The following is a 15,000-nucleotide window of genomic DNA, read 5'->3' as shown; positions in this document are numbered from 1 at the left end:
GCTTCACACTGATGTCCCAATGTCCTCCTTTCAGACACTTCGTCCCCAACTTAACCTTTGGACATCCGATGGTCGAGTGCTTGCGGAAGTCTTTAGGGCCGGATCCCTTCTTTGGTAAGAAAACTCGATTCCATAGAAAACTCGATTCTGACGCACGACCTTTGGACCCCATAGATTGAATGTGTTGTTTGTTGTGTCCCGCGGCAGACATGCACATGATGGTGTCCCGACCGGAGCAGTGGGTGAAGCCCATGTCTGCAGCCGGAGCCAATCAGTACACGTTTCACCTGGAGTCCACGACCAACCCTGGGAACCTCATCAAGGAGATCAGAGAGGCCGGGATGAAGGTGAGCTTGCAGCCGTTACACCGTATTGGCTTTGCTTTGGGTGTGTATTTATGGATTGGCTGTGTACCCTTTTGGAAGTCTATCAAGTTAGCATTCCCTTTTCATTGAGACATGAGGCTAACGACGAGACCATTGTAAATGGACTGCATTTTCTACAGCGCTTTCCCACTCGATGCACTTTACAATATTGCTTAACAATCACCCATGCATTCACTCATTCATTCACACCGACGGCGGTGTCAGCCACGCAAGGCGACAGTCAGCTCGTCATGAGCAGTCAGGGCGAGGCGTCTCGCTCAGGGACACCTCGACACTCTAGCTAGGAGGAGCCGGGGATCGAACTAGCATCCTTGCGGACACCAGTCGACCCACTCTACCTCCTGAGCAACATGCCGCCCATAATGTGGTAGACTCATCTCAGAGTATGTGTGGTGCCTGTGTTGTAGGTGGGCCTGGCCATCAAGCCTGGGACCACCGTAGAGGAGCTGGCTCCCTGGGCCAACCAGATCGACATGGCCCTGGTCATGACCGTGGAGCCTGGCTTCGGGGGACAGAAGTTCATGGTGGACATGATGCCCAAGGTGAACCACTCTCCTTACTCTCCTTGTAATGTGGTGTGTGGATGTAACATGTTTATTTATTACTTAAGTTAAACCTGGTGGCAATTTAAACTACAACAACCAGAGTACGATTCTGTATGAGGAAATACATTCTCATGATGATCAATGGATGACAAAACACTTGCTTATCACAATAAAGGCCTGGTGTATTTCAAACTCAGTGAAATTCAAATTAGCCAAACCACCTGTAGTGGATACTTATGCTTGGTACCAGCCAACTACTGGATACATGATGTTTGGTACCAGCTACTTAGTGGATCCATGATGTTTGGTACTAGCTACTTAGTGGATCCATGATGTTTGGTCCTAGCTAACTAGTGGATCCATGTTGTCTGATACTTGGTAATAGCTAACTAGTGGATCCATGATGCTTGGTACTAGCTAACTAGTGGATCCATGATGCTTTGTACTAGCTAACTAGTGGATCCATGATATTCAGTACTAGCTAACTAGTGGATCCATGACGTTAACCATGTAACTCCCGTGGGTCTCAGGTCAGCTGGCTACGGAGCCAGTTCCCCTCGCTGGACATCGAGGTGGACGGAGGCGTGGGCCCCGACACCATCCACCGCTGTGCCGAGGTATGGGGGTCGCTGTGGGTCACGGTGGTTAGCCGTTTTGAAAATCAGCCTCTTCTGACATCACGAGTGGGTGTGTCCTCCTAGATGTGTGCTGGGTAGATCAGTCTACCAGCCTACCCGGTGGACTGTAGCAAACGTTGCTCATCTAACCGTCGTACATCTAGGTGGCCACGCCCACTTGTGATGTCAGAAGAGGCCGATTTTCAAAACGGCGTGTAACGGCTAATCACACTCGCACCTGTTGTTATAGTATCTCACCTTTAACGCCCACGGTTCCCATTGTTACTATTCCCCCATGGTTGTGTTTGGCTGTGAACCTCACCTGTGCGTTTGGTTCTCCACACGGCGCCGCCCTGCAGGCCGGAGCCAACATGATCGTGTCGGGCAGCGCGGTGATCGGGAGCGCCGACCCTCGCTCCGTCATCGCCCTGCTGCGCACGGCTGTTTCGGAGGCCATCCAGAAGCGCTCGCTGGACCGCTGAGGGCGTCCGTCCGTCCGTCCGCTGCGAGGGCACAGACCGCTCTTTGTATGTTTGTCCTTGATTGGGCGCGGGGACAGTGACGGGACAGTGCGGCGTTGACACGAGATAGCGGGCTACGGCGGTAAGAGGAAGTTCTCCTCTCCGTCCTCCAACGAAGCGGCCCCACTTTGTGTTTGGTTCCTCCGACCTGCCAGGAAACTCGCCCAGTCTCTCTCTCTCTCTCTCTCTCTCTCTCCGCCTGACGACCGTCACGGGAAATAAAACTGAACAGTGGAAGATCGAGTGGCTTGTATGCAGTGGACTGTAAACATTCCTTACTATTTTTGATTCATGATTTGTGTGGATACTTTTAATGGATGTGTCATTTTTTTGAGAATAACATAATACAGAATACCGAATCATGTTTCACGTTTCTGTCCTGTTCTGTTTGAGCCCAGGCTCTGAGGTCTGCTGTGGTTTCTTTACTGTGACCCGTTTAATGAACTACGTCTGTCAAACACTAGGTGGCGTCTTTTGACAACTCAAGCCTAGTTGTGAAATCAGGAAACAGATCGTCTTTATGATGCGATTGCACATACTTTGTGCTGCACGAATCACGGCAATAGGCCCAAATTACTTCAGCATTTGTTTCCTTATTATGCTTCCGTGAAATGACGAATTTTTCTGCACACAATGTCCTTGCTTTTGTCGCTTGCTGCCAAACAACATTAATTTCCCAAATAGCTTAGAATGACAAAATAATGGCTTTAGAAAAGCTATTGCACCGCATATTTAGACGCTTCACGGAGCAATGCACTTCAGCCTCATTCCCTGACTACTTATCGCAAATTCTGTAAGTTACTATGAATAATAAGTGCATTTCTGTTATAAGTGAATTAATAAGTAATTTAAGAAAAAAAATTAGTCCAGATAAATATAGTTTTGTGTATCAGGCGTATATACAAAAGCCATTAAACAGTCAGTAATGGAAATTAAAAAGGGTTTACTGGATTAAGCCAATATGGTGATGGGGTGATGTGTGGCTTAATATGCAGGATTAATACCTTTAAACTAAACTGGTAATGCAGACTTTCATCCTTCTGTACTGAGGCTGCATTGAAGACATCAGCTGTTATCTCACATACACACACGCATGTCCCACACACACGGCGTATGTGTCTCACACACACACACGCACACGCACACGCGTGACATACACGTCACACGACAGGCTTCAAACCGCGTGCAGCTCTGTCTCTCAATAATGCAACACATGCCCTGGAGGCAATCGCAGCCTGGTGAAATATTGATGCTTCAAATCAGTATTTTCATTTCAAAGTCATTTTATATAATGGTTGATTATCTCCCATAATGGGAGCAGATGGATGCTCGAGCGCTGATTGTTCGTCGCGGAAACACGAGGGGATATTCCAAAAGACGTGTGGACTCGGGCGATGCAGGCGTCGTCATGCCGACGAATACACAGCCGTGCATCGGGGGTGGGGGGGGGGGACTTTTGATTGGTAATCGAGTCTGACACGCGTCGTGTAAGCCCTAGGGTCACTACGAACGAGTCCCAGAGTTAGGGACCAGATGAAGGGTCGATGAAGTCCCCCAGTGCACTTTGAACCCTGGGATTACTTCACACTGTCGCTGTGCTAGCACAAACACTGTTTACTCTGGAGCCTCACAGGGAATGAAACTGAGGACAACAGACAATAGCCACACACACACACGTATCCTATTCCCTCTTTCGGTTGTGTTCTTTATGTAAACTTATGCACAGGGCTCCCAACTCGTAAATCAAAACGTACCCAAGGGAATGAGGAAAGTTGCAGCACTGGTGCCATGGCGACCATATTGAGGAGGGCTGCCATTAGCTGTTAGAGGCAGTGATGGATGGGAGCCCGGCGCATAGACACGCCGCGTTGATGGAATCATTTGAAACACGTCGCCACCTGGTGTTTCCCCTTCACCGGTCCTTGCCGCTAGTCTAAATTACATCATTTTTCCCCCCCCAACCTTCACGTTCTCCCCTCGAAAGACACGTGCAAATAAATTCATATGATAACACCAAAGTGGTGGCAGGTGGTGCGGGGAAAGTGTGTCATCACAAGCTTCATAATGGTCTCGACGTCTGAAGACATGAGATGAGTGAGGGCCATCGCCTTGGACCAGGGGAGACGTCGGGACGGCCCAGGACGGCCCTGCTTCCGGGTGTCTCTGTGTACAACGCCGGGGTTGGTACACAGAACTGTGGAGGTGACACTGCCTGGCAACGCAAGCCCTGGTGCAGAGCACAGAGCAACAGCCCAACGCCGCACCGAGGCGCTCCCTGGAGGCCACTGAACGGGTCCCCGGAGGATATCGGTTCAACATCAGGAACAGCAGCGACACCAGCCCCCCCGTTTCACTAGACCCCAGTCACTAACTCTAGCTCTCGGTGTCACTAGACCCCAGTCACTAACTCTAGCTCCCTGTGTCACTAGACCCCAGTCACAAACTCTAGCTCTCGGTGCCACTAGACCCCAGTCACAAACACTAGCTCCCTTTTTGACCCCAGTGACTAATTCCAGCTCCCTGTGTCACTAGACTCCAGTCACTAACTAGCTCCTTTTTTTACTTGACTCCCGTTACTAACTCTAGCTCCCTGTTTCACCAGAGGACCCAGGACGGCACTACCCTGACATTATAGAGATCTGTCTTTTACACGTTTAACCCACAATCACGAGAAGAGACTGATCGTGTGTGGAGGACTGCTGCATATTCCACGTTGTTTGGCCCAACAGACCACCATCCGTTTGACGATCCCATTTTCTCTCTTTTTTCCCGGTCTCACAGTCCCTCCCCCAGGATTTGTGATGTACAGTGGCGCTCCATTTATGCATTTTCTTCCGGAATTTCAGGCAGCAGCGGCAGCTTTTAATTTGTCCTCTCCGTTCCCTGTTGCACTCTTCTCAGACGCGCCATGCCTCTCGCTGGTGGGTTCATTATGGGTTACGGTAATCTCTCCTCCGGCTCTCTCTCCTCCCGCTCTCTCTCTCTCTCTCCTCCTCAGCACTAAGAGCACATTGCATTAGGCACGTTGCATCGCGCACGCTCCTGCAGCCCATTCATAATTACCCAGCGGTCCGCTGGGGAAAGCAGGAAGTACGTCTTCCCTGATTAGCTTTGCAGTTGTTCCAGACATTACTTATGCACGGAGACAGCTATTCGGATCCGATGGTGCATTGTCTTATTAACAATTGAAAAACACAACTAACAACTAGCTCCGGGTAACATTTGAAAAAAATGGGCCCCCTTGCTGTGTTTGCCCAGCGGCAAGGTTGGGGAGCTACTGAATCCCGTCTCGGCTAACAAGGAGACAATCAATGCGTACAAAGAGCGATGGAGGAGGTTCGGAAAGCCACGGGTTAACAGCTGTGGTTGCTTAGTTCCTGGGAGTGCTGTTTGGGGGGGGGGGAACAACTTGAAACCAAGACAGTGATGATCATGGAGGCTTACTTGTGGTGTGAAGTCATGTCGAACCAGCTCTGCAACACCATGCCGGCTAAAGCCTCGTTAAAACCATTACATGGACTAACATCATGGATTTGAGGGAACTCAGAAGTCCCAGAAGTTTCCAATGCTGCCAGTATCGGAAGGCGTTGATTGTTGTAGCCTAATTCGGATGCTACTGAACATTTTTGAAAATACAAAAGAATGATAAAGATATATATAAAATAACAATCTTTTGTTCAGATGTGTGTAGTGCATAATTTAGAATTAAATTACAGCAGAAATAAAATGAACTGTGATTTGACAGGCTAAATAATTAGGATGACCAAGAAATCTATCCAAATATACTGTTAACTAATGAGTCTCCTATGAACTTTGAAACCAGTGTGATACTAACGATGCACTGACTCAGTTATGTCTCCAGTAGCACTCATAAAGCTGACCGATGACACATGCTGCCAGCAGAACGCAGAACGCAGGACGGGGGGGGTGCTCCGATCACACTGACAACATGGGAAATGAATGTCATAACGTGTGATAACATGTTATGAACGTGTGGACATAATGCGATAACATTAGGCTGTCGAAAGATACAAAGTGTGGCTCAGAAAAACAAATATGATGCAGTTAAATCCTAATCATTAATTATCATATATTTAATTTGTCATGCCTGATAATAGGTTACATTTGATTTGGTTTATCTCAGGCCAGTGCATTAAAGGCTGAAAGGTTATCATTTGGTTGCACTGGTTGAGTTGCGCAGGCAGGCTACAGTTCAAACAAAACCATATCAAGCTGATGAACACAGCCTTCATGGATCAACGGTCCACGCAGGGAGGGGGTGCGTTGGGAGGTGAGTGAACATGGTATAGTGTCCCCCAAGAACGCCGCTCTAACATCCGTCCTGGCCCCGTCTCTCTCGGAGCCCGCGGAGGTGCATGTAGGACGTTACTACACATCTATTATGGAGCAGAGCAGTATGTTACAGCGGGGCACGCCTGTCTTTGTATGCATACTTGTGTGTGTGTGTGTTTCGATCCATAATGAATGAAACACGGTCACCATTGTTCTTGTGGTTCAGCTGTCAGCGGAACGTATGGGTGCCATGTGATGCGTATGACATAGCCTCACATACTCACACACACGCACACACACACACACACACACACACACACACACACACACACACACACACACACACACACACACACACACACACACACACACACACACACACACACACACACACACACACACACACACACACACACACACAGTAAACCACACTTAGCTTGCTCACATCAGAGAGACGTTTCTCTGATGATTCGCTCCTAACCCATTTTGCCCTTAATCTAGTTGTGTGTTTCTAATATGATTCCTGCTCCGACGGACAGAGCCATTGTTGTCCTATTTGTATCCACACTTCACTTCTTCCATGCAGGCATGACATAAACATCGGCCGAGATTGAAATGCAACACACCCCCTACACACACAAACCACCTCATCCATATGGCTTGTGGGAGTCAAACTCTTCGCTGCATTTCACGACTGAACCAAATCAATAGGCTCCACGCATGCCTTAGCATGTAGGCACCAGCCCTGTTGTGGACATAAAGGAGTGTGGGCTCCAGGCCGTTCATCAGAGACGGCTGCGCTGTTGTTTTAACCTCCGACCTGGTTAAGGTGCCTATACCTTACACACCCTACACAGGGCTCGGCAGAGAAGAGATGCCTCATCTCTGTGTTTATCTCTAACCTCCCCAGCTCGCCCTCCTCACTGCTGATAAATCCCCCTCTACTCTCCTGCCTGCTGCCTTTTGTGCTCTGGATCGCTTAGTACTGTCTGTCTGTGGGTGTGCCCCTACGCAAGGGCACACTTTAGGGAATGGATGTTGTGTACCCTCTTTGTGATGGAGCAACCCGGCCTCCCGCCTGGTAGGAGAGATATGGCTGGGAGAGGCATCGACAGCAACACTTTGGATGTGGTGGTTTTTGTCAGCAAGTGACAAGTTTCAGATAGCGCTCCGATCCAGGGGCGTGTGCGCTTAGGACACACACACACACACACACACACACACACACACACACACACACACACACACACACACACACACACACACACACACACACACACACACACACACACACACACACACACACACAGGCCTGGGAGGCTCCGTTGACCGGCCTCATGCATCAGGGCGACAGTCAGAAATATGATTTTCTTCCACCTCCCTCCTCCTCGCCACGAATGCCATTTTCCCTCGGTGTCACCTTGAGTTATGGAGAAGGTGGGCCAATTTGGTTCTTTTAGGCCCCACTGGTCACGGGGGAGGGGCGTCGGTTGCGTGCATGTAAATGTGAATGTGTCTGAGCGCCGGCGAGGGAGGGAGAAGAATAAGAAGAGGAATTAAGTGTGGCATGAAGTGTATGAGGGGTGAGGGGGGGGGGTGCTGGTGGGACTGATGCAGCGGTTTAGGTATAATGCACGCAAATGGAGGGAGAGAGAGAGAGAGAGAGAGAGAGAGAGAGAGAGAGAGAGAGAGAGAGAGAGAGAGGAGAGAGAGAGAGAAGAGAGAGAGAGAGAGAGAGAGAGAGAGAGAGAGAGAGTAGAGAGAGAGAGAGAGAGAGAGAGAGAGAGAGAGAGAGAGGTGGGAGGGGTTCAGGGAGCGATGGTAGCGCTTCTGGGATGCGTTACGAGGGGGGGGGGGGATGTGATTTGCAGAGGCTGTCAGTGGAGGCTGGTTAGCCTTAAGGAGGGCATAGCAAGATCATTTATTCCTCAGACAGGCCGCCCCCCCCCCCCCACACACACACCCACACACACGGTTAGCAGAGACTGATATTGCTGTGGGGCCAAAGGTCCCCATAGCTTACTGACCGGGCCGAGCACTGGAAGGCTCACGCTGACGTGAGGGCTCAACACCATGAATGAATGAGTGAGGTTCAGTGGCCTCTGTGAAGGTCTGTGAAGGTCTCAGAGGGTCTGCAGCGCTGGGACAACAAAAGGGCTGGAATGGAAACACAGCTTTTGCATTTTATTGCAATAAATTGATCATAGCCTTTTTTGGACGGTCACAATGGTTCAGAACTATTTGATAGTAATAAAATAAACGTTAAAAAAAATCAAAACGGCCCTGACAGCGGGAGAAATAAAAAAACCCACAAGCATCGTCTAAAAACCATCGTTCAAGTCGATTGATCAGTGCACACATTTCTCATATATTCAAGAAACAAAACAAAAAAAAACTAACCAACGCTTTTAAAAAATAAACTAAAGAAACGATGACCCAAAAAAGTTAAAAACACGTCACTTGGAGGTAAAAATGTGAAATAACCAAAACAGCACTGGCTGACTGAACACATCACCACTAAGTATTTATTTTACAGCTAAGTTGAGCCAGTACACAGCCACGGCATGCAGCCCGCTGCCCGTCTACGGCCCCTGTCAGGACGCTGGGGCCCCCGGGGGGGCCTGGGCGGGGCGGCGCTGGGGGGGAGGGGGGAGGGGGGGGTCAGTCATTGTTTCTACCAAAAAAAGAAAAAAAAACACCACGCTAGAGTTCAGAGTTCAACTGTACAGCCCGGTGGACGCCGGCCGCGGCGGCGGCGGCGGCGGCGGCGGACACGGTGTGTCGTCACGGCGACGGAGGCGGGGCCCTCCACTTCCTGTGTGGGTGGGGGTGCAGGTGGGGGGGGTGTGTGGGAGTACCGAGCCGCAGGCTGCAATACATGCACAGTGGGCAGGTCGATGCTGCGTGGGACAGGGGAGGGGGAGGGGGAGGGGGAGGGGGGCAGTCTCCATCGCGGGTTCCTTCGTTCCTCCAGCCGGACCCCAGAGACCCTCCCCACCCGGGCTGTCCTGGACCGCTGACTGTACATGCACTACGTAGCCAATGGGAGAGCACCTCGACCACGCGGGCGATCGATCCTGGTTGGTCAACGGGGCTACTTGAAAATGGACAGATTGGATGCGTGTGTGTGTGTGTTTGAAAGGGTTCTCATTGCCATGTGTGAGATCCATCTGTACTGTGTGTTTCGTTTCTCTAGACATTGATGTAGTTTGGGGTGAAAGCAGTGAGATATCGAAACCGAAACAACAAACCGTGTTCCTAAGTCTGGACTCTGGCGAGCGCGTGTCGAACGGTGGCGTTATTGCAGGATGGGGTCACGCTTGTGGACGTCACGTTGTGCAAGGCGTCTCTCTTCTTTAGCTCAGGAAGTGGGGGGCCGGGGGGGGGGGGAGGTGGGGGGTTCTGTCCAGGGGTGTCCGTCCCGGGGTGTGGGGTGTCTGTCCTGTCCCGGACACACCGTGCTGCTCACCAGTCCGCCGCTCACACAACATCAACACCTCCTGTAATATTGTCATGCAATATACACATCGATAGGGCGGGAAAGACAACGTCCCGGGCCGTCCCGTCGCTGCCTAGCAGCGACGTCGGGGCGAGGGCGTGAATGACCCCGAGGTCGTGACCCCGAGGTCGCCGCGACAACAGGGGCCCTCTTGTCCAGACCCCGTTGGCGGGGGGGGGGGGGGGGGGGGGGGGGGGGGGGGGGGTCGGCGCGGCGCGCTGGCGACTCTCTACGCGTTCTACAAGAGATCACACGGCCTACCTTGTTGTTACAGTCATTTAATAAATAAAACACGACTCAAGCAAAAGCTCTAAGTGGATATCCATTTTTTTCGCCAAAGTCATATTCAATATAGGTATAGATATATAGCACTTTGACACTGACAAAAAGGACCAATCCATTATGAAATGCTACGGATCGCAGTGTGCAGGACAACTCTATCTACCACATTGCCAGCACTGAGTCTAGAGACATAATCTGCTTGCTGCAGTTGCCTGGCAACAGCCAGTACAGTTCTTGGATAATTTAAAAGAAAAAGAAAAATCGAGGCTTTGCAAAGAAGTATAAAATAAGAAATAAAAAATGCTAAAATTGCACAAATAACAGAAACAGAAGGTTGCTTTGATCCGCACGTAACACTGTGGTTTCGGGGTAGCAGTGAACACCACACTCTCCGTAGCTTCGTGGCTTCCGTCACCTCCCCGGCCTCCCGCCGCTAACCTCCACTCACATTTTAAAAAAGGCAGAACACGCCGGGGAGACACAGAAGAAGAACTTAATACATGTGCAAGAAGTGAATCGCAGTCAATCCCAACTGTGCTGTTTTCGGCAATCAAAAACACTCGACCCAATTTAACATTTGCTTATAAATCGGCCCTCACTGCCTCCATGGCCCATAATCCCCCAGCAGGGTGCAGGATGCCATATTTACAGTGTCGCGGGCAAATCGGCTTTCCACTCCTCTTTAAACTTCAAACTTTTTGTCGCAGAGGACAACGTCAAATCAGGAGGTCTTGGCACTGGAAAATTCCTCATTTCGACACATTTCCGCGGTTGGTAAAAAGCAGTTTGTTTATCTCCCGTCCTGCCTTTCTCCCTCGGCCTGTTCTGTTTCGGCGTGGAGACGAGGAGAGAGGCTGCCACTGAGGCCCAGTGTCTGGCAGTGTTTAAGTGGCACACACACACAGCCGACTGCTGTCTGCCAATGCTAATTTGTTGTGGAGACAGGTGGGCCTACACACACACACACACACATACACACACAGACAAACAGACGCACACACGCACACGCACGTGGATACGTACACGCACACGGACAAGCACACACACACACACACACACAGGCACACACACACACACACAAGGCACACACACACACACACACACACACACACACACACACACACACACACACACACACACACACACACGTCCACGGACACAGCACAGAACAGAAGACACTCTAAATGGGACAGACTGGGCCTGTGTGTATGTGTGTCCTTGTCTCTTGTCTCGGTGTGGACCCGGGCAAAACAGTCACCAGCAATGGCCGCAGAGCGTCGCTATGGTTACCGGCCCAGCAGGGGGTCAGTGCAGTCGCTCCTCCGTCTGGAGTCAACACTAGGGTCCTTCTCTCCCAGAGATCCTGCCCTCTGATTGGCCACGCCGGCAAACTGATATGCAAGTCTCATCTCCTTCTTCTTCTTCTTCTTCTCCTCCTTCTTCTTCTTCAGGGGGAGGGGGGTTGGGTTTGGGGTGGGGGGGGGAGTGAATAAACAAACGACCGCTGAGAACAAAATGAATTAAACTGCGAACTGAGATCAGGTTCCCCACCGATTAAACAAACAGGGGAGAGAGAGAGAGAGAGAGAAACGTGGCTCTCTCTTCACCTCTCTGCGCACACACACACGTTCTCACACCGAAAACAACAAGCAAGCGCACACACACACACACACACACACACACACACACACACACACACACACACACACACACACACACACACACACACACACACACACACACACACACACACACACACACACACACACACACACACAATGTCACCGAGACAGGCAGCCACCAAAGTCCGGATAAAAAAAAATGAATCAATTAGGTGATCGACAAACTCAACCCAGCGGTGAAGGCCAGGGGTGGGGTCTGGCCGTGGCCCCCCCAAGGCGCCCTGACGACGGTGGTGGTGGTGGTGGTGGTGGTGTCGGTCGGGGGCCGCGGTGTGGGCGGGGCGGAGGGGGGGGCCCCGGGGGGGGGCGTGGCCTAGTCCACTGAGCCGGGGTGCAGGCTGAGGGCGGGGGGGTCCAGGCAGGTGGGGGAGTAGCTGAGGTGCGGCTCCTTGATCCACAGCAAGGGGGCGCCGTTCTTGCCCTCCTGGCTCTTGCCGTGGCCGCGGCTCCGGTAGCGCACAAACAGCAGGGCGACGAGCAGCACGCCGAACACGGGGAAGGGGTAGAAGAAGACGAAGTAGAAGAGGGAGTCGTTGGCGCAGACCACCGACTGCAGGTTGGACTCTGTGGACGGAGATGAGGGGGTTAGGGATCAGAGGGGGACGGGGATCAGAGGCGGCGACTTCAAGCCCCGCGCCTTTTTATGGCGGCCTGATCAACGCCAGCCCCCGGCGCCCCGGGCGGCCGTGTTAGTTTACCGCTCGACGGCAGAGCGCGGGAGAATATCGCGCGGCGCGCGGCAGCCGTGATTAGCAACTTCACAGGAAGCCCCCCCTGCTGACGCCTCATTACTTCCCTGCCCGGCTCCCTAGCACGCCGTCCCGCCACGCAGGATGCAAGGGATGCTCTCGCAGGAAGCTCTGGCATGCAGGGATCCACCGACATTAGCTTTAGCCTCGCCTAGCTCTTAGTACGTGAGCCTGGGGGGTTCACAGTGTGCTGACGCGCTTTAGCTTAGCCTAGCTCTGTTAGCCTAGCTCTGTTAGCTTAGCTCTCTTAGCACGTTAACCTGTGGGTTCACAGTGCGCCGACGCCCTTTGGCTTAGTTTAGCTCTGTTATCTTAGCCTAGCTCTGTTAGCTTAGCTCTCTTAGCACCTTAGCTCCTGGGAGCTCACAGTGCGTGGACGTGCTGTAGCTTAGCCTAGCTCTGTTAGCCAATCTCTGTAGCCTAGCTCTATTAGCACGTTCGCCCCCTCAGGGGGTCCCCACAGTGTGCGTGCGGCGCCTCACCCTGCTCGATGACGTTGACCACGGTGAAGCCCGACTGGTTGGTGGCCAGGCGGTACCAGGCGTTGCGCGGGTTCAGCAGCCACTCCTCCACGTGGCACACGTAGCGGCCGGCGTCGGACGGCAGCGCCCGCTGGATGGTCAGGCCGTACTGCTCCAGCGAGGCGCGCGAGAACTGCAGCCGCGAGTCGGGCCCGCCGTCGTCCTCCGCCGGGCTGCAGTTCCCGTTGCCGAAGACGGCGTCGTGGCCGATGGAGAACACGCACTGCCGCTCGCCCCGGGCACCGCCCGCCTCCGCCGCCTCGCCCACGTCCAGCTCGCCGCCGCCGCCGTCCTCCTCCTCGTCCTCCTCCTCGTCTTCCTCGGCGCCGTAGGCGAAGGAGCGCTCCATGTACCAGGACACGGAGAAGCGGGAGTCCCGGGACGACTGGGAGGGGATGCTGCAACCCAGCCGGATGGAGCCGGCCTGCGCCACCGTGATGTTGGACTCCGCCTCCTCCACCTGCAGCCGTACCTCTGCAGTTAGGGGGGGGGGGGGGGGGGGGGGGGGGGGGGGAGGGGGGGGGAGGGGGGAGGGGAGAGGGGCAGGGAGACATGAAGGGAAATTTGTTAGAAAGAACGTCAGGTTGAGAATCCCACCCCCCCCTGCGGCTAGACTGTTGAGGACTGAGAGGAGGAAGCATAGAGGACGAGAACCCCCCCCCCCCCCCCCGCCTATCAGGCCCCCGTTTGAACTCACAACAAGATGCCGCACACACAAAATGGACTCCAGCGAGGGGAGAAGCCGACCGAGGCGGTGTTGCCCGAAGCGTTGACTGGTCCTGTAGTTTTCTAGCAGGGTTAGGTGTTAGCTCGGGGGGGGGGGGGGGGGGGGGGATAGGGGGGGGGTCTGTCTCCATGGCTACAGTCTTTTACACTCCTTCCATTGACCCGCTCTCTTCCCAGCGTTCAAATAAAACCAAACATTGAGATTAATATATAAATATAAAGCGAGAAACTGCTCCGGGCAACAGAAGATGGGAATCCATGACAAGAGAGGAGGACGAGTTCTCTGTGTGTGGAGTAATTGTTGCTGGGAATCGTTATTGACAAAAATACTCGCAGAAAATGTCAGCTTTAGATCTGAAGGAATCTAAAAGAGTTAATTACAGACTCGGAGCGGGCGAAAGGCTGTGGTCGGGTTCAAACGATTCGCCTCTCTTTGTCTCCCAGCCTTTCCTTCGAGACAACAGCTTCTTGTCAGCGGAGATGGGCCCGACCCAGACCCTGTCAGATACACTTCGAGTCGGGCGGAGATCCGGGCTTTTATCTCACACAGTGTAAGGAGACGGAGAAGATCTCTCACAGGGTTGTCCGTTTTGCTTTAGATCTGTGGATCTACCTTGGAAAGCCCAGCCTCGGCTCTCAGAGCCCTTGTCCCTGCAAAGTGACAAGGGGAGTGCAAGAGGCATCTGAACCACAGATAAAACCTCCACCATTGCCGTCTCCGATCACTACAAAGGCTGCTGGCTCCTGGTTCCTCCCCCGTCCTGGGCGCCGGTTCCTCAGCGAGCAGCGCAGCAGCCAGGAGATCGGTCGGAGCTCGGTGAAAAACAGACGGTAACGCCCGGTTCGACAACAGACGGCGAAGTCGCGTCTTGGCAAACGCGCCGCGGCGCCTTTCATCTCACCTGCTGGAGAACGCCCCCCCCCCCCCCCCCTGGAAGACTTCCTGGGGGGCTTCTAAAGCCCCGTAACGAGCCGACCATACAGCGGCGCCCGTTCCCGCCGGGAAATCAGGTGAGGGAGTTATGATGATAACTCTGTCTCCCTGGAGACGGTCGTTAGCGTGGGGGACGGCGAGCCTGCTGCCTCGGAGCGGGAACACGGTAAAGACCGAAACACGAAAAGTCTACGCAAGGAGAAAAATAATAGCATTGCGTGGCTTGGAGGGGGGGTTGCTATGTG

The 15,000-nt window shown here is 52.8% G+C and overlaps 2 protein-coding genes across 2 annotated transcripts in view; one reads left to right on the top strand and one right to left on the bottom strand.

Annotated features, from left to right (window-relative positions):
- rpe (ribulose-5-phosphate-3-epimerase) overlaps nucleotides 1-2,830 on the top strand; it is a 3,333-nt gene extending 503 nt beyond the window's left edge. The window contains exons 2-6 of the mRNA XM_056579809.1: nucleotides 35-114; nucleotides 208-347; nucleotides 794-928; nucleotides 1,462-1,548; nucleotides 1,908-2,830. Coding sequence (XP_056435784.1) covers nucleotides 35-114; nucleotides 208-347; nucleotides 794-928; nucleotides 1,462-1,548; nucleotides 1,908-2,030 — 565 coding nt within the window. The 3' untranslated portion in view covers nucleotides 2,031-2,830. The remainder of the gene's footprint in view (nucleotides 1-34; nucleotides 115-207; nucleotides 348-793; nucleotides 929-1,461; nucleotides 1,549-1,907) is intronic.
- A 9,308-nt stretch (nucleotides 2,831-12,138) lies between these two features.
- Nucleotides 12,139-15,000, bottom strand: part of LOC130373700 (immunoglobulin superfamily member 3-like) — a 4,539-nt gene continuing 1,677 nt past the window's right edge. Inside the window, exons 2-3 of the mRNA XM_056580320.1 lie at nucleotides 13,057-13,569; nucleotides 12,139-12,389 (exon numbers count right to left, since the gene is read on the bottom strand). Coding sequence (XP_056436295.1) covers nucleotides 12,139-12,389; nucleotides 13,057-13,569 — 764 coding nt within the window. The remainder of the gene's footprint in view (nucleotides 12,390-13,056; nucleotides 13,570-15,000) is intronic.

Source organism: Gadus chalcogrammus, chromosome 20, assembly GCF_026213295.1.
Source record: "Gadus chalcogrammus isolate NIFS_2021 chromosome 20, NIFS_Gcha_1.0, whole genome shotgun sequence".
Taxonomy (NCBI): Eukaryota; Metazoa; Chordata; class Actinopteri; order Gadiformes; family Gadidae; genus Gadus; species Gadus chalcogrammus.
This window is presented reverse-complemented; position numbering and strand designations above follow the sequence as displayed.